Raw genomic sequence first — 21578 nt, 5'->3', positions numbered from 1 at the left:
TCCAGCCTCATGAGCCTTGATAAAGCCACATGAGAAGAGGGTTGCTAAGCCCTGCCTAAACTCCCAACCCACAAAATTCTGTGCGATAAAATGGCATTGTTTTAAGCAACTGAGTGTTGGAATAGTTTGTTACACAGAAGAGGAGAACTGAAACAGTCATATATTTGTCAAAAATAATAAAATAAAATGAGAATTGTTATTTTTTTCACATATTGGCTTTAAGCCCAAATTCCAGTGCAAGGAATTTGGTAAGTTGTGGTACTGCGTACTATATATAGTACTTATTTTTTTCCACCTAAGCTAGGTAGTAAGAATGATAGCTAATGCTTATGTGGTACTTATAATGTACCAGGCAGTAAGTGCTTTGAATATATTTTAATTTGTTGATTTTTAAATAATTTTTGAAATATATACTAAGATTATTTTCAGCCTTTTTTCTAATGCAAGTTCTTAAAGCTCTACATTTTCCTCTAAATACTACATTAGCTGCATCCTAAACATTTTGATATGTCATATTCTAATTAAGTTCAGAATAATTATGATTTCTTCTTGGACCCAAGAGTCTTAACCAGAAGTATATTGCTTAATTGTAAGATTTTTCTAATTATCTTTTTATTACTTTTTTTCTAAAATAATTCCACTGTAGTTAGAAAATAATATTCTGCATGTTTTAAACATTTGAAATTGATTGGGACTTATTTTGTGGCCTAGTATATTTTTAATTTTGGCAAATGTTTCACGTGTACTTGAAAAAAAAAGCATATACTGTAGTTGATGACTGGCTTCCATAAACTTTTGATGTTGTTGTTAATTAAGGGATAATTGTTCCATTAAGGTAAAGGACCTCTCCAAATAGAAAAAGATTGTGCACCCTTAAGAGGCCTGGAGGCCCACGATTGGAATTACAGGAACTTAACCATTTTTGAATGCTTTTTTAAATTTTAATATTAATAGTTTACATCAATTATGCTTTTGACTCAGTAATATAGCTGTGTTTACTTTGAGATAAAATAATTTTTCCAACAACACACACCAGGAAAACACCAGCTCCTAGACTGATATCTGACACATAGGAGACACACAATAAATATTTGTAGGACCAGTGAATAAATGAATTGGTTGGCTTTGCCTGCTGTCTTAGGCACAGGATCCTCTTCAAGGATGCTGTAGGCTCACTAGTCAGTTGAGGTCAGCACGTCTTCCTCAAGAGACTTCCCTGATATCTGCTGGAAAACTTGTAACAAATATGCAAACTACGATATCTTGAATGGAAACGGGGCCCCCAGAATTGTGTAATATCCAGCATGCTCAAACATGCTTGTGGTTTCAGCTGGGGCCCAAGTAGAGTAATTTCATCCTCCTGGCTCATCATTCCCCCACATAAAGCGAACTGCTAGGGAAGCTATATTCAGGCCCAACTTGACAATGGTCTCTCTTTACCTCAGCTGGAATCTAAGCTGAGGTCCTGGGTCCCAGTGGGTGTTGCAACTTGCATTGTGCTTCCACGGGGCAAGCCTTGGCCAACAAGTTGTATGTAATTGTGTTTCATGCAAGGAACAGTAAAGGAGGTACTGTGACATATCTTCATAGATGCAGAGATCATTTTTTCCAATGGAATAAAATCACTAGCCGTGCATTTGTGAATAAATTGAATATATAGTTATAAACATTCCCACAAAGAAAACTCCATGCCTACATTTTTTCGCTGATGATTTCTAGCAAACATTTAAGGAAGAAAGAATATCAATTGTATATATAAACTCTCTCAGAAATTAGATGAGAGAATATTTTCTAACTTATTTTATAAGGCCAGCATTACTCTGATATCAAAATCAGACTGACATTACAAGAAAAAAAGATAGCTACAGATCAATATCCTTCTGAACATAGCCACAAAAATTCTTGACAATTAGCAAATCAAATCCAACAACATAAAAAAAGATATAAAACAACATGACCAAAATGGGGTTTAATTCCAGATATGTGAGTTTGGTTTAACATTTAAAAAATCAATGCAACAATCACATTAACAGATTAAGAGAGAAAAATCAAATTATCATCTCAGTAGTTGCAGAAAAAGCATTTGACAAAATTCAACACCGATTTGTGATAAAAGTTCTCAGTTAACACCAAATAGAAGGGAATTTCTTTAACCCAGTAAAAGGCATCTTCAACAAACCAAATGAATACAATCTCCTCACTCTTTGCTCACAGATCTAGGGTATCAGATCTGCATCTGTTAGGTACAGACACCAGTACCAAATATCTTTTGAATGCTTACTCTGTGCCAGACTATAACCCAAATTCTATACTGGTATTATTCTTTGATTATCTTAATAACCCTATGAGATATAGACTATTATTCTCATTTTGAAGATAATAAAATGATTCACAGAGACATCAACTACCTTAAGATAACACACACTGCTAGTAAGGGGAGGAGCTGAAACAGTCTGATTCTAGGGCCCATGCCCTTAGCCACTGCATGATATGCCCATCTTCTTATCTGAGGTTTGACTTTGAGGCTTAAACCAAAGGGCAAGCATCCAAGGCCGAGGGTGAACCCTGGTCATGCAGTAAAAAAAACCTGTACAGTTTTCAAAAGCCACACGTGTCTGCCAGACCATGCCCTATGGTTGCATCAGTTATACACAGTGGTGGTAGACCTACATTTTAGATTCCCAACCTCTGAGATTTTGATTCTGTGTCATGAGGGTGGGCCAGGGCATCTGATTTTTTTAAAAAACCTCCACAACTGGAAGGAGAACCACTATAGAAAGTGTTCTCCGTGCTTGACCCTGGACTGGATACCTTGGTCCTCAGAAGCTTTACCTCTGAGTATAGCTTTTACCAAGGTGTTACTGTCTTAATCGCACCTTGTTAAGTCTCAGTTTCTCATGCATGCTCCCATTTACACGTCCTGTGCTCAGTGCCTATGCAATGTTTATTATCTAATTCTTTCTAAGAAAATGCTGATTTTGTTCAGAATGGCAATATGCCCAGCTAGTAAACTACATTTCCCAGTTGTCCTTGCAGCTAAGGGTGGCAGTGTGATACAGTTCTGGCCAATGAGATATGAGTAGAAGTTAGCAAGGATATTTTAGAAAGTTTTGCCTTCATGATGTAGACAGAGCTCCTTTAATCCTTGCCACATTCTTCTTTTTCCTCCTTTCTGGAATGGAGAGCAGATACCAGGCAACTTGAGATGACCAAGCTCAAAGAAGAGAAGCAGAAACATAGACAGTACCTGGGGCATTGATGTCACCATAGCACTGATGCAGCAGCTTTGGACCTCCAACCTCCAGTCTTAGTATGTGAGGAAAAATAATTCCCACAAGTTTATGTTTGTGCCACTGTTACAGGCAGCCAAATACAACCTCTAATTCATATGCTTTCAATACACATTTATTGAGTGCATGACTTTGTTAGCTGCCAGGGATATAATGCTGACTAAGCCAGGCTCTTTTTTTCAGGAAGCCCACGGTCTGGGTAAGAGGGCACATATATAAAAACAAGAGTAATACAGTGTGATAATAGCTACTGGAGAGATGAGCACTGATGGCCAGTGAAGATCAACTCTGAATGGGCTGGGAAGACTACTAAGAAAGTGGTGTTTGCATTTAGTCTTAGCAAATGAGTTGAAATTTGCTAGGTGGATTTAGGATGGGGTGGGTGGACAGGCATTGCTGACGGGTAGAAGGGCATGCGTGAATATATGGAGTCCTAAAACAGCACAGCATGCTCAGTCAGCTCAGTGTGGTTGACCTGTATGTAGGCTGAGGGTAAGAGGTAGTGTGCAGTGGGAGGTAGACCAGCTCATACATGTATAAAAAATATACATGTGCCATGTGTAAAAAATACTTTTTCTATCAGGTGCCTGTCCTTGGGAGTCAGCAAATTATTTTTAGCAGGGAAGTGATTTGATGAGATTCATGTTTTTAAAATCCACTCTGGCAGGAGTGTGGAGAATGGACTGGCAAGTGCTGCAGGAGAAAGACTTGTGAGAAAGCTAAAACCAGCAAGAGATGTTGAGAGCTTATGCCAAGGCAGTGGCAATGGGGCTGGGCAGGAAGGGGTGGAGAGGATTTTGATGGCCATTTCAATTTCATAAAATGACTTTTTGGCCCTTTATAGGACCAAAAAATCATTGGGATTTTATATTTCTTCATATTATCAAATTTTTATTTTATTATTTTATTTTATTCTATTTTGAGACAGAGTCTTGCTTTGTCGTCCAGGCTGGAGTGCAGTGGTGCGATCTTGGCTCACTGCAACCTCAGCCTCCCAGTTTCAAGTGATTCTCATGCCTCAGCCTCCTGAGTAGCTGGGATTACAGGTGCCTGCCACTATCCCCAGCTAATTTTTTGTATTGTTAGTAGAGACAGGGTTTCACCATGTTGGCCATGCTGGTCTCGAACTCCTGACTTCAGGTGATCCACCTGCCTCGCCCTCCCAAAGTGCTGAGAGTACAGGTGTGAGCCACTGTGCCTGGCCATATTATCATATTTTTAATTTTTATTGGAACATTCCCTTTGATCTTATTTTACTTTCTTTTAGGCATGTGCTATAATAATAGTTTCTCTGTCCACACGATGATGGTTGAATGCCTTTGTCTCATTGAGTTTTCTTCCTGAGTCCTACAAAAGGCTTTCTCAGCACCTCTTGATCTTCATGTCTGCTCTCAAGGGAAGGCTCAAGATTGACTTGCATTAGTAGATCACAAGTGAGACGTACAGCAGAATCCTCCTCCCGATACAGATTATTTCAGCACCAGCACCAGCTCTCAAGAATTGCTGAAAAATATTGTTAGCTGTTTCTATGTTTCTCTGAGAGGAAGCCTACAATCTTAAGGCATGCTCTCTATTATGCACAGCAGATGATGGGCACTTGGGAAGTTCAGCTTAGAGAGAACCCCAATATAATGAACTCAGATTATATTTTAGAGAGTACTCAGAAAACACTAAGCCTCCCAATATGTCCCTTAAGAGGGAGGAGGAGGAAGGATTCATAAAAATATTGCAGCAACTCATTTTATGTCACCTACCCTTAGATTAAAGTTGTTCAAAATGATTGACATTGCTCCTCCCCCAGGTTCCCTGTGGTTTTCATCTACAGGTATGCATAGGTGCATGCAGATGTTATGAGTTTGAACTGGGACTCACTGGATGTAACCCTGTTTTTGGTTGCTGCTGTAACAAATTACCACAAACTTAATGGCTTGATACCATACCAATTTATTATCTCACAGTTTTGGGGCTCAGATGTCTAAAATGTATCTTATGGGGCTAAAATTAAGGTGTCAGCAGAAATGTGTTCCTTGTGGAGGTTACAGGAGAGAATCTGTTCCTGGCCTTTTCCAGCTTCTAGATGCTGCCCACAGTCCTTGGCTTGAGGCTGCATCACTCTGACCTCTGCTTCTACCATAACATCTCTCCCTTTGACCCTCCTGCCTCTCTCATAAGGACTCATGTGTGATTACATTGAGCCCAACCAGGTAATCCAGGATCACCTCCCCATCTCAAGATCCTTAACTTCATCACATATGCAAAGTCCCTTTTGCAATGTAAGGTAATGTTTCACAGGTTCTAAGAACTAGGGCATGCATGTCTTAGGCGGGGGACATTATTCTGCCTGCTACCGCAGATTCGAACTGGAGAACCTGGTCTGAAACAGGTGGCTTACTTAGGAAACCACCCTGTGGCCACAATGAAAGATGAATGTAATGAGTGATGGAGGCTACCTTACCTTCTAATCTCAATGAGATTTTGTTTCATAAGCCCCAGCTTTTCATTCATAGTGATCAGAGCAATTTTAAATCATATATTTAGGGGTTGTTTCTTGTCTATCTTATTCACTGAACTGTAAGCTCCATGAGGGCAGAGACTATGCCTATCTTATTCATCACTATCTCCCTCATGCCTGGCTGTGGCAAACACTAGAGGTAGCCTCCCACCAGCTATTTCTACCTCCTCTTTTTTTTTTTTTGAAATGGAGTCTCACTCTGTTGCCCATGCTGGAGTACAATGGTGCCATCTTGGCTCACTGCAACTTCTGCCTTCTGGGTTCAAGTGATTCTCCTGCCTCAGCCACCCAAGTAGCTAGGATTACAGGCGGGTACCACGGTGCCCAGCTAATTTTTGGATTTAGTGGAGAGGGTGTTTCACCATGTTGGCCAGGGTGGTCTCAAACTCCTGACCTCAGGTGAACCTCCCTCCTCGGCCTCCCAAAGTGCTGGGATTACAGGCATGAGTCACTACACCAGGCCTCTACCTCCTCTTTAATGACTGAATCTCAGTTCTGTTCTCAGGATATTGTGCTCATCTTCAAGGAATGAACCACAGTGGTCTAAGCCAATGAAGTAGTTCTATCCTCCTTTGCCAGTGATTGATGTACAGATGGCCATGTGATCCAGCCCTAGTCTTTTGAGGGCTTCTGGAAAGATCTAATCCCTTGGTGAAAAGAGAAGTCCATGTGAGTGGAAACTCTTGTCTCTGATCCTTTTCTCCCTCTTTAGGAGGTTGTACAAGGTTGTGATGCTTGGGGATGTGGAAGGCATTGGAATACATGGCTTACTCACTGAGAGGAGCAGAGGGGAGAGATGGGAAGATCTTGGGCTCCTGCCGCCATGGTTGAGCTGCTGTAACAATTCTGGCACTATGTCCAGACTTTGGGTTCTGTGAGATAATTAAATATCTTCATCATTCAAGCCTTGTTAGCCAGAGATTTTGTCACTCGTAACCAAATGCATTTAAACTGATAAACTGTCGCAGTGTCTGGGGTATGGCAGAGATGTCTAATGAGTAAATACTTCACTTGACAGATATGCCCTCACCACAACCTCAAAATTTCCTAAAAGAAAAGAAATCCACCTTACAAGCTAAGCTCTTGCATATGAAGAAGAAGCCCCTGAGGACTGGGAATAGCTAAGAAAATCTCTGCTGTTTTGACTTTCACCATGAGGAGGGGAATGATTGCATTATGGGTGACCTGGGTGCTTCAGAGCAAATTCTCCTATTTAACGCCAACCACTTCTTCCCGGCTGATTAGCTTTCTCTGTCCAATTCCCACTGGAGTGCTCACCAGCTGGGAACTGTGCGCCATCTGCTGAGTTTCAGGCAGGCCGAACCAATAGGCAGATGCTCCATCCTAGAAAGAGAGAGCAAGGCAACTTGTTTCTGGGAAATTCCTCACAAACCTCCTGCCTACAACTACAGAACTGGGACACGTAAGCACCCCAGAATCAATCAAGGAGGTTCCAGGCCTCCTGGGGTACTTTAGGAGATGCCTGTCTAAGGCCAGAGTGGGTGGCTCCGTGTGTTGGTGTGCAAGGCTCACACCTATATGCGTTACCTGGGTCCAACCACAGTGTGGCCCCTCAGGTCACTGAGTGGTGCTCTTCCTCTGACACTCAAGACACTGCCTGCCTTGACCTCTGCCCCCAAGATCAGGCCAGGCTCAGGCAACCAAGGGATGGTATATTCATGAATATTCCAGAACTTCCCTGGAACAATACCTTACCAAAACGTCATGGTCATGCTCCCTCATCTCCACATAGGCACACAGGCATGCAGCCACACTCTGTGTTGGGGATGTGGTGGCTTTGGAAGGGGCCACACTGCCCAGTTGCACACCTGCCCCTGCTGTACCCCATCCTCACCAGCTGCAGCTGGAGCTCTTTGGCTTCCATATTTTCCCAGGGACTCTGGTTTCAGGCTGGGGCTCCTGGTCTGAATCCCAGTGGGACCTCAGCCCAAACCCTGCACATCTGCATTCACCTCTGATGACCCGCAGACTGAAGCCAGAGGTAGCATACTGCCTGGGCACTGGAGGGAAGCTGCTGCTGCTACAAATACCCTCTCCATCTTCACCCTGAATGTCCTTCTCGCTGAACCTTCTAATCCCATCGTGTCCTTGCACCCTTAGCACAGGGTTCAATACGACCATGGCACTCTACTCCCCGTTATGCAAGCTCCTCCCTTTTCCATCTACTCATGTTTCTACTCCTCAGTCTTTAGCTGCCTGGCTCTCCATCTTACCAGGTTACCAAATCAAGAACTTCTGTTTCTCTCCATCTCTTCAGATTGATTGACTCAGTTATGAACTGTTTCCCTTGCTCAGGTTCTTTTTGGTACACAATGTCTCAAATTTATACATTATCCCCATGCTCTAATCATTACTTAAAAAAATCACCACTTTGCCTGGATTTGGTTTGGGCAAATCCACCTTTTTTTTTGTGGCTTTCCCGTAGTGCTGGAGATCAGGCAAAATTGACTTTTGGGACTTGGCAAGGGTAAGCCTCTGTTCCTGGATCCTGGGGATCCCACTAAGGTGTTACTGGGTGAGGAGGTCTTGTTCACCTGCTCCCTTGTTCATGTCTCTCTTCCTCTGGAATTTAGTCCAGCAAAAATAAAACTGTGTTATGAGCAGCAGGAGCATCCATGAGATTGAAATACTGTCCACAGCTGTCCTGTTTACATGATTAATGAGAGAGCCTGTGCCTGGCTGGATATGATGAGAATTCAGGATTGACATGGAAAAGGAAGCTGTAACAACAAAGAGAGGCAAGGGATGGTCTATCTCTGGAGAGCAATTATTTTAGAAAAAATAGTACATGAAAATAAAGCTATATGCTCACTGCCTTCCCCTTTGGGTCAAGTAGCCTGAGGGAGTTGACCATTCTTGGTTTTAAATTCTTTAGATAACTAGGCACATACACCTGGAGAATAACAAATGTCCTTTTTAAAATGCCACTGTTGGCCAGGCACAGTGACTCATGCCTGTAATCCCAGCACTTTGGGAGGCCAAGGTGGTCAGATCACGAGGCCAGGAGATTGAGACCATCCTGGCTAACATGGTGAAACCCCATCTCTACTAAAAAAAAAAAAAAATACAAAAAATTAGCTGGGCGTGGTGGCACACGCCTGTAGTCCCAGCTACTTGGGAGGGTGAGGCAGGAGAATTGCTTGAACCCGGGAGGCGGAGGTTGCAGTCAGCTGAGATTGCACCACTGCACTCCCGCCTGGGCGACAGAGCAAGACGCTGTCTCAAAAAAAAAAAAAAGCCACTACTCCCTCTCGGTCACTACTGGTGGCAGTGGACACTGCTGGAAATGCTTTGGGAGGCAACTAGGCCAAATGCACCAGGAGCTCAAAAAATATTTACAGTTTGTGACACAGAGATTTCACTTCCAGGAGTAAGTCAGAAGGAAAAATCCCAAATAAGGGGAAAAAAGTAATAAACACAAAATTGTTTACTGCAAGCCCATTCTATCATAGGAAAACATTGGAACCAACTTAACTACTCAATGATAGAAGGATGATTAACTCATATTGCATTCCCCTGATCAAATATTATGAAGTCAGGAAAATTTTAATTACAGAGATGACAGCAACATAGGAAAGTAATGATATAAAATTTTATGCACACTTAACTGTAGTGCCCTAAAAATATATGCTCATATAATCAAAGATACATAAAATGGGAAATAGCTGTGTTAAGGTGGTAGAATTATTGGTAGTTTTTTCTTTTTATATCCACCCAATGTAAAGTTATTATATGTCCCTTATAATACATAATAAGTACATAAAATGCAAATGGTTAATAAATGGGGCAAGAACTAGCATTAAGGGGCTATTAAGTTTCAGGTATTATTTATATATGTATTCTCTATTATAATTTTTATTTCTCTCCTAAGCGATGTCTCTTTTTGAATTTTTACATATGGGGAAAGTGAGGTTGAGAGAAGCTGATTGAGGGTGAATAGGAGGTGGAAAGAAAACAGATAAACATTTAGCATGATTCGGAATTTGTCCAGCAGCAGGACAATTAAGAAGTAGCAGGGATTAGAGAGCCCATTCTACTCACTGGCAACATGGGATGGTGAGGGCAAGTTCTCTCCTCAGCTGTTTTTCTCGTGCTGCTGTCCTGGCAGGGAATTGAGAGATGAACTATTGTAGTATCCAATGGATCCAGGATTGCTGCCCATCTCTGCGTATTCTAGAGGTCCTCCTTCCCAAATGGGTGACATCCTGTTGGGCATCATTTCAACACTTGGGGAATAGGATGTGGTTGTGAAACCCACCTGAAGATTCAAACACACATTTCTTGGGGATGCCCGGAAGAGGTGATGCAATAGGTATCCTAAAATGCCTAACCAGGGGTTCATGGAGTGTCAATTATGGGTCCAATGTAAGAGGGGAAAAGAATGAGCAGAGTAGGGAACTGAGGAGGTGATGACAGAGAGAAATGGAAGGACCCAGGCAAGTCAGAGAGCAGATGCAGTGAGAATAAGGGCACTGGAGAGCTTGAAGGACAGGAAATCATGGCTGGTGTTAACGTTTCCAGAAAAATGACATGTTCCAGGGTGCACTTTGGAAGTGTGTGCCTGTTATGGACTGAATAGCAACCCCTGCCGAATTCATATGTCAAAGCCCTATACCATCCAACGTGAGTGTATTTGGATATTGGGCCATTAAGGAGGTAGTTAAGGTTAAATGAGGTCAGTTAACCCCAATAAGGGTCCCTCATTATTGTGTCTTTAAGGAGACACTTAAGGTTAATTTAAAGGGTGAGACCCTAATTAAATAAGGCTCTAATGGGAAAACATAAAGTTTTTTTTTTTTTTTTGAGACGGAGTCTAGCTCTGTTGCCCAGGCTGGAGTGCAGTGGTGCAATCTTGGCTCACTGCAAGCTCTGCCTCCCGGGTTCACGCCATTCTCCTGCCTCAGCCTCCCGAGTAGCTGGGACTACAGGCACCTGCCCCCATGCCCGGCTAATTTTTTTGTATTTCTAGTAAAGATGGGTTTCACCGTGTTAGCCAGGATGGTCTCCATCTCCTGACCTCGTGATCCGCCTGCCTTGGCCTCCCAAAATGCTGGGATTACAGGCGTGAGCCACTGCTCCCGGCCTGGAAACATAAAGTTCTTATAGAGAAAGAGACACTCAAGAGTTCTCTCTCTCTCCCCACATGCACAGAGGAAAGGCCATACAAGGACAAAGAGAGAAGATGGCCAGCTATAAGCCAGGAAGAGAGCCTTCACCAGAAACCGAATTGGTTCGCATTTTGATCATGGACTTCTAGCCTCCAGAGCTGTGGGCAAATAAGTGTCTGTTGTTTAAGCCACTCAATCTGTGGTATTTTGTTATGGCAGCCTAATCAGAGTGGGGTGGGGGAATCTATAGAGCTAAGATAGTCAAACGGTAAGGCTGATGTGTGGAATGGTTCACCTGTATGAATGATAAAAACGCCCACGAAGGCCGGGCATGGTGGCTCACATCTGTAATCCTAGCACTTTGGGAGGCCGAGGAGGGTGGATCACCTGAGGTCAGGAGTTCGGGACCAACCTGGCCAACATGGTGAAACCCTGTCTCCACTAAAAATACAAAAAATTAGCCGGGTGTGGTGGTGCATGCCTGTAATCCCAGCTACTCTGGAGGCTGAGGCTGGAGAATTGCTTGAACCCAGGAGGTGAAGGTTGCAGTGAGCCGAGATCGTGCTACTGCACTCGAGCCTGGGTGACAGAGCCAGACTCCATCTCAAACAAAACAAAACAAACCAAAACAAAACTACCCATGAAGATGATTATAAAATGAATCACAATGTTAGCTAAACTTACTGGGCACTTGTGGGCCAGGAGATCAAAGTACTTTAAATGCATTAACTCCTCTACCAGTCCCATGATATAGGTGCTACTATTTCATACCCACTACATGTGTGAAGGCACTGAGGCAGAGAGAGGTGAAGTAGCGTATCTAAAGTCACAGAGCTAGTCAGAGGTGGGGCTCGAACCACACACATAGGCTGGAGAGCCCACAACCTTAACCACTTTTCTGTGTTGGGATGTGGGAAATGTTACAAATCAAGGGCCAAAGAAAGGATGTACTCAGAGAGGTGAAAGAAGAAAGGTTTGCCAAAATAATCAGTCAGATCAGCTGACAACTCTGGATGCTCAGTGGGTGAGAGATGTCAGAAGATGATCTTTCCTCACATCCCGAGGGAGATGAAAACCTGTGGTGTGAGCTTTAAGAGATATAGGATTTTTGTATGGGAATGGAAGAGAAATAGTGCGGCATTAAGAATGGGGTACTGAGCTCTGTGGCTATGTTCATACTTAGCAAGCTGCATCCACCTGAAAAGGTTGTGATGTGGCAGAAGGTCCGTGTTAAAAGTAGGTGCTGGCTAGAGAGGGTGCCTTCGGGATCTGCTGCTGCCTGCAGAACTGGAATTTCCTCCTGACCCACCTCTCAGGGATGGCCTGAGTCTCCAGCCCTCCCCAATTCTTAGGAAAAGATGTTAGTGAAGTTGTTCTTAGTTGTAGCAGTCTAGATCAAATCAAGTGATGTAAAACACAGTAGCTTAAACAGAAGCTTAATATGAGAATTATTAAATATGATAAAAAGAGGCTGGGCACGGTGGCTTGCACCTGTAATCCCAGCACTTTGGCAGGCCGAGGTGGGTGGATCACTTGAGGTCAGGAGTTCGAGACCAGCCTGGCCAACATGGTGAAACTCCATCTCTACAAAAAATACAAAAATTAGCTGGGAGGCGCACACCTTTTGTCCCAGTTACTGGGGAGGCTGAGAGAGGAGAATCGCTTGAACGCAGGAGGCGATGAGCTGAGATTGTGTCACTGCACTCCAGCCGGGGCGACAGAGTGAAAAAAAAAAAAAAAAAAGAATCACTATAAGATATAAGGAAACTACATAGTACCCTAGGGCTGAGAGAGAGTACCCAAGAAAAAATTAAATTGGAAAGGTTTCAGATGTGATTGAAGAAAGTGTGATTTAGTCCACCTGACAGGAGAAATGTGTACTGGCTTTCCCAGTCTGAAGCTGGTCTGGAGTTGCTGAGTGAGCAACAGGCCACCTTCTGAAATGCAAGTACAGGAGCAGGCAATTAGCAACTGGTGGCAAAGGCATGCAGTGGGAGTCTGGACACTGACAGGCAGGAGGGCTTCAGAGAATGTGGCATTCTCTGAAATTTACAAAATTTGCTCCTCATCTCATCATCTTCTGAGGGCTGGGATTGGGGAATTCATGTGGACATCCTAGAGATACTTTGTGATAAAAATGTGAGAGTGTGGAATCTTGCACTGCTCACGAACGGGTTGCACCTTACAAGGGGTCAACAAGATTTCCAATGGAGATGATTTGATCATGAGAGGAAAATCCAAGGACCAACATTTCCAAATGGGAGGGGACACAGACTCTTAATTTTGGCATTCCTCCTTTATGGTTCTCTGATAGTCCCCTGCCACCCTCCCTATTTGTTATGGGGTTAAGTGATGGAAGCAGGGACAGACCAGGAGGGGGCTGTGCTCTGTGAACAAAGGCACAACCTTGTAAATTTAAATAAAATAAAACCAACTCTGAGTCCCCATCCTGTTGGATGAGAGGGGAATTGTACTGTAGGGCTTTCTCCTTCAGCCCTTCTTTGCCTCAGAATGGTATAAAGGTTCCAGGGGCTTTATGAAGAATAAAATATTTGAGGAGGATTATGAGGGTTTTGGCTACTGTTGAGTGCTGTGGGTTTTTTTTTCTCTCTCTTTTCCTTTTTAATAAGTAGATAAATGGGGGAAGAAAAGGCTAAACTAATAAGAAAGAATAAAGTGTTTCACAATTGTTTTGAGGGTATTTCTCATAGTCTATTTGCCTAGAAAGCAGAACCCAAGGTAAAAGTTTATGGTGTAGCTAATAAACTGAATTCAACAACACCTTAAAAGGATCTTACACCATGAACAAGTGGGATTTATTCCAAGCATGTAAGAATGGTTTAACATATGCAAATTGATAAATGTGATACACCATATTAACAAAATGAAGGATAAAAATCATATGATCATCTAAATAGAGACAGCAAAAACATTTGACAAAATTCAGCATCCTTTTATGATAAAAATGTTCAATAAAGGAGACGTAGAAGAAATATGCCTCAACATAATAAAGGCCATATATGACAACCCCACAGCTAACACCATACACAACAGTAAAAAGCTGAAAGCCTTTCCTCTAAGATCAGGAAAAAGATAAGGATGCCCACTTTGGTCACATCTTCTTTAACGTAGTATTGAAGTCCTAACCAGAGCAATTAGGCAAGAAAAAGAAATAAAAGGCATCCAAATTGGAAAAGAAAACTAAAATTTTCTCTGCTTGCAGATGGCATGATCTTATATATAGAAAACCCAAAAAAGCTCTACCCCCAAGCTACTAGAACTAATAAACAAATTAAGTAAAGTGGCAGGATACAAAATTAACATACAAAAAATTAGTAGCTATACATGAACTATACATTAGTTTCTATACACTAACAAGGAACTAGCCCTTGAAAGAAATTAAGAAAATGATTCCATTTATAAGAGCATAAAAAAATTTGGAATAAATTTAACCAAGCAGGTGAAAGCTCTATACATTGAAAACTATAAAGAACTGATGACAGAAATCCAAGAAGTCACAAATAAATGGAAAAATATCCTATGTTCATGAATTGGAAGAATTAATATTGTTCAAGTGTCTATATTACCCAAAGCAATCTACAGATTTAATGCAATCCCTATCAAAGTTCTAATGACATTTTTTCACAGAAATAGAAAAAACAATACTAAAGTTTATATGGAGCCACAAAAAGCCAAGAGTAGCCAAAGCAATCTTGAACATAAGGAACAAAAGTGGAAGCATCACACTACTTGATTTCAAAATATACAACAAAGCTATAGTAATCAAAAAAGCATGTTACTGGCATAAAAACAGATGCATAAGTCAGTGGAACAGAACAGAAAGCAAAGCCCAGAAATAAACTCACATGATTATGATTCATTGATCTTTGACAAAGGTGTCAGGAACACACATGGGGAAAGGATAGTTTCTTCAATAAATGGTTTTGGGAAAACTGGATCTCCCCATGCAGAAGAATGAAACTGGACCCTTATCTCATACCATTTACAAAATTCAATTCGAAATGGATTAAGACTTAAACATAAGACCCCAAACTGTAAAACTAGTAGAAAAAAACACAGGACTTCTTGACATTGGTCTTAGAAATGATTTTTTGGATGTGATTACATCCAAATGGGATTACTTCAAACTAAAAAGCTTCTCCTGTGCAGGAAATGAAACAATCAACTAAGTGAAGAGACAACCTATGAATGGGAGAAGATATTTGTAAGCCATGCATCTGATAAGGGGTTAATATCGAAAATACTTCAGGAACTTACACAATTCAATAGCAAAGAAACAACCTGATTAAAAATGGGCAAAGGACCCAAATAAACATTTTTCCAAAGAAAACATAAAAATGGCCAACAGTTATATGAGAGGGTGCTCAATGTCACTAAGCATCAGAGAAACGCAAATCAAAATGACAATGGGATATCACCTCAAACATGTTAGAATGGCTGTTATCAAAAAGACAAAAGATAACAAGTCTTGATGAGAATGTGGAGAAAAGGGAACCCTTGTACACAGTTGGTTGCAAGGCAAATTAGTACAGCTATTATGAAAAACAGTATGGAAGTGCCTCAAAATTTAAACATATAATACCATATGATCCAGCAATCCCACTTCTATGGTATTTCAAAGGAAATGAAATCAGTATCTCAATGAGATATCTGTGCTTCCATATTTATTGCAGCATTACTCACAATAACCAAAATGTGGAATCAGCCTAAGTGTCCATCAATGGATGAATGGATTAAGAAACTGTACATGTATATCTACAGCGGAATATTCTTCAGCCTTAAAAAAGACGACAATTCTGCTATTGTGACAATATGAATGAACCTGGAGGACATTAAGCTAAGTTAAATAAGCCAGGCACAGAAAGACAAATGCTGCATGATCTCATGGTTAGGTAGAATCTAAAAAAGTCAAACTTATAGAAGCAAAGAGTAGAATGGTGGTTTCCAGGGGCTGGGAGTTGGGAGAAATGCAGAGATGTTGGTCAAGGGTACAGAGTTTCAGTTAGGCAGCATGAATAGTTCTGGAGGTCTAATGCATAGTACAGTGACTCTAGTAACCAATGCTGGATTGTATACTTGAAATTTGCTGAAAGAGTAATCTTAAATGTTGCTACACACAATAATAACTAAGATAACGTATATGTTAATTAGCGTGATAGTGGTGGTAATCATTCCACAATGTATGTACATATCAAAGCATCACATTGTATACCTTAAATATATATAGTTTTATTTATTTATTTATTTTTTGAGACAGGGTCTTGCTCTATTGCCAGCTATGCTGGAGAGCAGTGGTATGATCATGACTCATTGCAGCCTCGACCTTCTGGGCTCAAGTGATCCTCCTGCCTCAGCCTTCTGAGTAGCTGGGACTACAGGCACCCATCACGAACTGGCTCATTTTTAAATTTTTTGTAGAGATGAAGTCTCTCTATATTGCACAGTCTGGTCTCAAATTCTGGGCCTCAAGTGATCCTCCCACCTTGGCCTCCCAATGTATTGGGATTACAGGCATGAGCCCCTGCACCTAGCCTACACATAATTTTTATTTGTTAATTTTACCTAAATAAAGCTGGAGAAGAAAAGCTTATGGCTTTATATTTTGTTTAGGAATGCAGACCAGTGGTGTGCTAGAGCTAGCTTGAACTGCCTCACAAAAGCTGATCATTTAATTTTCAGAGATTGTTGTTAAACACAGCCATTTAATTTTTAATAATTAAATTACATAAACGTACAATTAGAAGAAATTATATTAAAAACAAAAGCAATAAATACCCAAAACTCATGACTCCCTAATTATTTGACTATATTTTTCTATTATCTATGCTTTTGAGGTTATTTACATTTATTATGGATATACCAAAAAAATGTGTTATCAGAGCAACTCCACTTCCAGTAACATTATGTTGTTAGGTTGAAATCAGACATTTTGGGAGTACTGTACATCACAGATAGAGGCAAAGGCTACAAATCAGGGCTTGATTTGTCTTGTTGATTGTATAGAGTTAAGAAAGTAAAGAAGAAAATGTTAATATTACAAATTAAACTTAAAAGCATGTCATGTTTGGAGCCATTATATTAGGAATACTATGTAAAATTGAAATGTTCTTCCAGAATGTGAAAACTATTGTCCAATACAACAAAGAAATTGTTCATGCCATGACGAGTACAGTTCAGACACATCTTTGTACTTTCTCTTTCATCTTAATTATTAATTTAAATGAAAATATCAGCCAACATTTACATTGGAACTACACTTGAGAGCCAGATATTAAACATTCACCAGCACATTACTGGCACAGGCCCCAGGGATCAGGAGTGAGGGAAAAAGGAAGTGAGGTAGGGAAAGAAACAGTGCAAATATAAGGAGGTGTGGGTTCACATCCAAAGGAATTGAAAACAGGATCATGAAGAGTTATTTGCACACCCATGTTCATTGCAGCATTATTCACAACAGCCAAGAGATGGAAGCAACCTACAGGTCCATTGATGGAAAAATGAATAAAGAAAATGTGCTATATATACACGATGGAATACTATTCAGCCTTAAAAAAGAAGAAAATTATGTGATAGGCAAAAACACAGATGAACCCTTGAGAACATTAAGGACACTGGCTAAGTGAAATAAGCCAGTCGCAAAGACAAATACATACAGCATGATTCCACTTACTTGAGGTATCTAAAGTAGTCAAACAGAAGTGGAAACAAAGCAGAATGGTGGTTGCCAGGAACTGTAGGGAGGGGGATAGAGGAGTTGCTGTTCAGTGGGAACAGAGTTTCAGTTCTGCAAGATGCAAAAGTCCTAGAGATCTGTTGCACAATGATGTGTGCATAGATGACATTAATGTATTGTAAACATTTAGAAATAAGATGGCAAATTTTATGCCACTTAACTATATGTATTATATATATATTTATACATGTATTATATGCATTTTACCACATAACATACAGAAAAGAGAAAAAAAGAAATACAAGGAGGCATATTATTGATCTGGTCTCAGAGTCTTAAGTGCAGCTAATTGTGTGGTTTTATAGTACACCTTCCGAGTTTCCAAATAGTCCACCTGGAGAAGAAAGGGAAAAGAAGTTATCTCCCAGCTCCAACCCCACTTTGTCTACCAGTGATCAAAGTCACTCTAGGGGGTGTAACCTCACCGTACCCCTGGCTACGTCACCAGAAGTTGGCAGGTTTGCAGGTGCAGCAATCTTTCTTAGTCTGCTCTGTGCATGGGGCTTCTCAACCTGTGGCTGTGGTGGCAGCAGCAGTGACCTGGCTCCATGATCATAAGCTACTTCTAGGGCCAGAAAGCAAGGCATGTGCATAGACCTGAGTGGCATAGACACTGAGCCTAGTACAGTGATTCCCTGGGTTCTACTTTTAAGCTGAAATCAGGGAAGGAGTTTTATGGGGACACTGTTGTTTGTCACCAGAAATAGGAAGGAAAACAGAATTGCAAATTGGCATGTAAGAGTTTGTTTTATTTATTTATTTATTTATTTATTTATTTATTTATTTATTTATTTATTTTGAGGCAAAGTCTCGCTCTTGCCTCCCAGGCTGGATTACAATGGCGTGATCTCAGCTCACTGCAACCTCCTGGGTTCAAGCCATTCTCCTGCCTCAGTCTCCCTAGTAGCTGGGATTACAGGCGCCTGCCACGAAGCCCAGCTAATTTTTGTATTTTTAGTAGAGACGGAGTTTCACCATGTTGGCCAGGCTGGTCTCGAACTCCTGACCTCAGGTGATCTGCCCGCCTTGGCCTCCCAAAGTGCTGGGATTACAGGTGTGAGCCACTGTGCCTGGCAGCATGTAAGGGTTTTAGTTGAGGAAGCCATTTGTCAAAAATGCAGACAGGTGACAATGACCTAGGTAATATATTTTCTGCAGAGGAAAAGCATTTTCATAGTATCTACTCAGAGTTCCATACAGCAAAATAAAGGCCAGTACTATTGGTGACTGTTGTACTGTGCCTGTAGTAAGTAGTTTATAAAACTCAGCTAATGAATGGGAGAAAGCTACATTTATTAAAAGATCATGATATTGATAAGAATGCATTTTAATTTTCAAGATATCATTTCAGAGAGTGAATTTATCTGCATAAAGAGCTGACTGGAACGTAGATTTTATTATTCTCCACTATTGGGAAATTGGCAATGACAAGTAGGGTCAAATCCTTTTTATTTATATTGCATTTATGTTGTGCTTTGGAGAACAGATTGTCACATTAATTAAGCTGAACAAATTCTTGTGAAGAGGACTTACTTTTATTAGCGAGCACTTATTAATCACAAGGCTTTCCTTTCATCTAATCAGTTGTTACAACTACTCTCCTGGTGAAGCAGTTTTTATTTCCCTTCCTATTCAGCAGTGAAGAAATTGCCTCAAGGTCATCCAGATAGAACTACACATAGGAGACATGACATTTTTCTTAACAACGGTTTAGGATCTTGTAGCAAGGGGACTCCCTAGAAGAGGAAAACAATTATTAAGACAATAAAATTGTCATGATTTTTTTATGTCTGTGCATATTTGTGCATGTCTGTGTCATGCACAGAGGTGTAATTTGTCTCCTCTGTGCTTTCTGTTCCCCAGTCCATCTCAACTCCCTAAAGTTTGAATCCCTTTAGCAACACCCCCAGGGACCTCTGAAGTCTCCTCACTTTACCATCCTCAGCCCTTGCTCCCACACACATAGCTTGACTATCTCTGGACAGCGTCCACCGTCAGACACAACCTGTGCTCCTTCTTTGTTGCACATCTCTGATGATGAGAGTATAGTAGGTCATGGGTTAACCCTAGAAAAAAGTCCCTTTTATGTCTCTCAGAAAGCAAATTAGTCCATAAGTAACTCCAGGCACGTTCTCAAGCCTGGGTGAGATATTTATGGCTGGTTGAAGAGAAGAACGTCCAATGCCCCTATAATGGCTGCCAGGGCACTCCCCATCCCATCGCTCTCCGCTGCTGTCTTATCCCCTCGCCTTTACCACTTACTGCACCCTGGTCTGACATCTGACTGCCAGCGCCTGCATTTCTGAAATTGTGGGCTTTTCCTGTGGGAGCTGCAGGCCAGCAGCGCCCCTACCCTCAGCAGCCTTCCACTGATTGACAGGAGTCGGTGTATGTGAATACCCCAACCGCTCACCCTGGGGGTGGGACAACCCTGAGGCCCACGCTCTACACTGGTCTCGGAGTTCCACAGCAGAATCAAGCTCCAGTTGCTTATGTATTAGTTTGCTTGATAATAATCCTTTCACTGACTTCCTTCCTTGCTCATCTCACTTCCCTACTCGCCTAATGGTGCTATCTGGGATTGCCTCCCCAATAAAATACTTTGCTTGGGGATTCTTGCCTCAAGATTGGCCTCTGGAAGGAACCCAAATAAGCAGACTCCAAAATTGTAGGACAAATTTGAACTGAGTATAAGACCAACCTTTACTTTCAAAAGAGCCCTGGAAGATGGGGTATGAAGTTTGGCTGAGCTCTTTCTATGCTTGTTGCATGACTTTGATTTGCCTGGAGCTGAAGGGACTCTGGATGTTCCAGTTCTCCACACCTCATTAGTTTTTCAAAGTTGTTTCAAAAAGCCAATAGTTCTCTATTTTTATCTATGTTAGCTCTTTTTGAGATAAAGTTTAATTAATGTATTAGATTCTGTGAGAAAAGCAATGAGCCTGAAATTTAATGAGTTACTCTTTTTTCTCCCTTTCTTTTCTCTAATAATGGGAGCATGTTGGCATTTGGCTAAGTTCCATACAGTTTGATATGTAGTTGTAAATACAAAAATAGATGAACTAAGTACCTAGCTCCCCAAGTTAGAAGAGATGATGGCAAAATACATTTAAGGAAAGTAGGAGGAAAACACAATAAATATAAAAACAGTGATTATTGAATTAAAACCCACAAAAAGTATAGCATTGATAAATCAAAGAGTAGGCTCTTAAAAAAAGCAATAAGTTATATAAACTTCTGGCAAGTCTGTTCAGGAGAGAAAAGAGAACACAAGCAGATTTACCTATATACTGTACATCACATTAATGAATCAAAGGATGCCTTTTTTATCACAGCTGTTTTTCAGCATTGTTTAGGAGATTATGCAGAATTACCCTACCTTCAATCCAGTAACACAGGTTTTCCAAGCAGTGGTGGCTGTGGAAGGTCTGGGTAGGAAAGGATAAGAGAACACAGGCTGTGGCATGGGGGTGTTGGAGACAGGACTGCCATTGTCCTGAGGCATATTAGTGGATGTTTTGCATATTAGTGGATGTATAATAGTGATGAAAGGTTGAATAAGTTTAGCTAGGATTCTTTACCACATGACTTTTCAAAGCCCTCAACACTCAAATGTAAGTAGAGAACCTACGAGAGGGAGATAAAGGATCCAGCATTTTTCAAATTCATGGAATGCTAGGGCCCTGTGGACTGTGGATTACACAACACTGTGCTAGGGGCTGTGGTGAAGCAAGAACTGAAAAGCAGCACAAAAAGAACCATAAATTTATTTACAAAAATAGGTCATTATTTTTGTTTGCTAGAGAATATGATCGTTTCTCTAGGAAGTGTAAGAAAATTAATTGAAAACCTATATGACCAGCTACAACATAACTATGTACAAAGTAATAGCT

At 41.1% G+C, this 21578-nt stretch overlaps 1 protein-coding gene and 1 long non-coding RNA gene across 3 annotated transcripts in view; one reads left to right on the top strand and one right to left on the bottom strand.

The window, feature by feature from the left end:
- Positions 1 to 21578, top strand: part of POLE4 (DNA polymerase epsilon 4, accessory subunit) — a 150495-nt gene that overhangs the window by 42570 nt on the left and 86347 nt on the right. The window contains exon 4 of one of the 2 annotated variants that reach the window (XM_063695753.1): positions 10975 to 11111. The exons of the other annotated variant lie outside the window; for it this stretch is intronic. Coding sequence (XP_063551823.1) covers positions 10975 to 11066 — 92 coding nt within the window. The 3' untranslated portion in view covers positions 11067 to 11111. Of the gene's footprint in view, positions 1 to 10974; positions 11112 to 21578 lie in introns of those variants that run through there. 2 annotated transcript variants of the gene reach the window in all.
- Positions 932 to 21250, bottom strand: LOC134756780 (uncharacterized). Its single transcript, XR_010129937.1, has 3 exons — positions 21065 to 21250; positions 9865 to 9919; positions 932 to 7146 (listed from the first exon to the last, which is right to left on the bottom strand). It is a non-coding gene; the product is annotated as an uncharacterized lncRNA (long non-coding RNA).

This window comes from Gorilla gorilla, chromosome 12, assembly GCF_029281585.2.
Source record: "Gorilla gorilla gorilla isolate KB3781 chromosome 12, NHGRI_mGorGor1-v2.1_pri, whole genome shotgun sequence".
Lineage (NCBI taxonomy): Eukaryota > Metazoa > Chordata > Mammalia > Primates > Hominidae > Gorilla > Gorilla gorilla.
The sequence above is the reverse complement of the archived record's forward strand: the minus strand, read 5'-3'. Positions and strand labels throughout refer to the sequence as shown.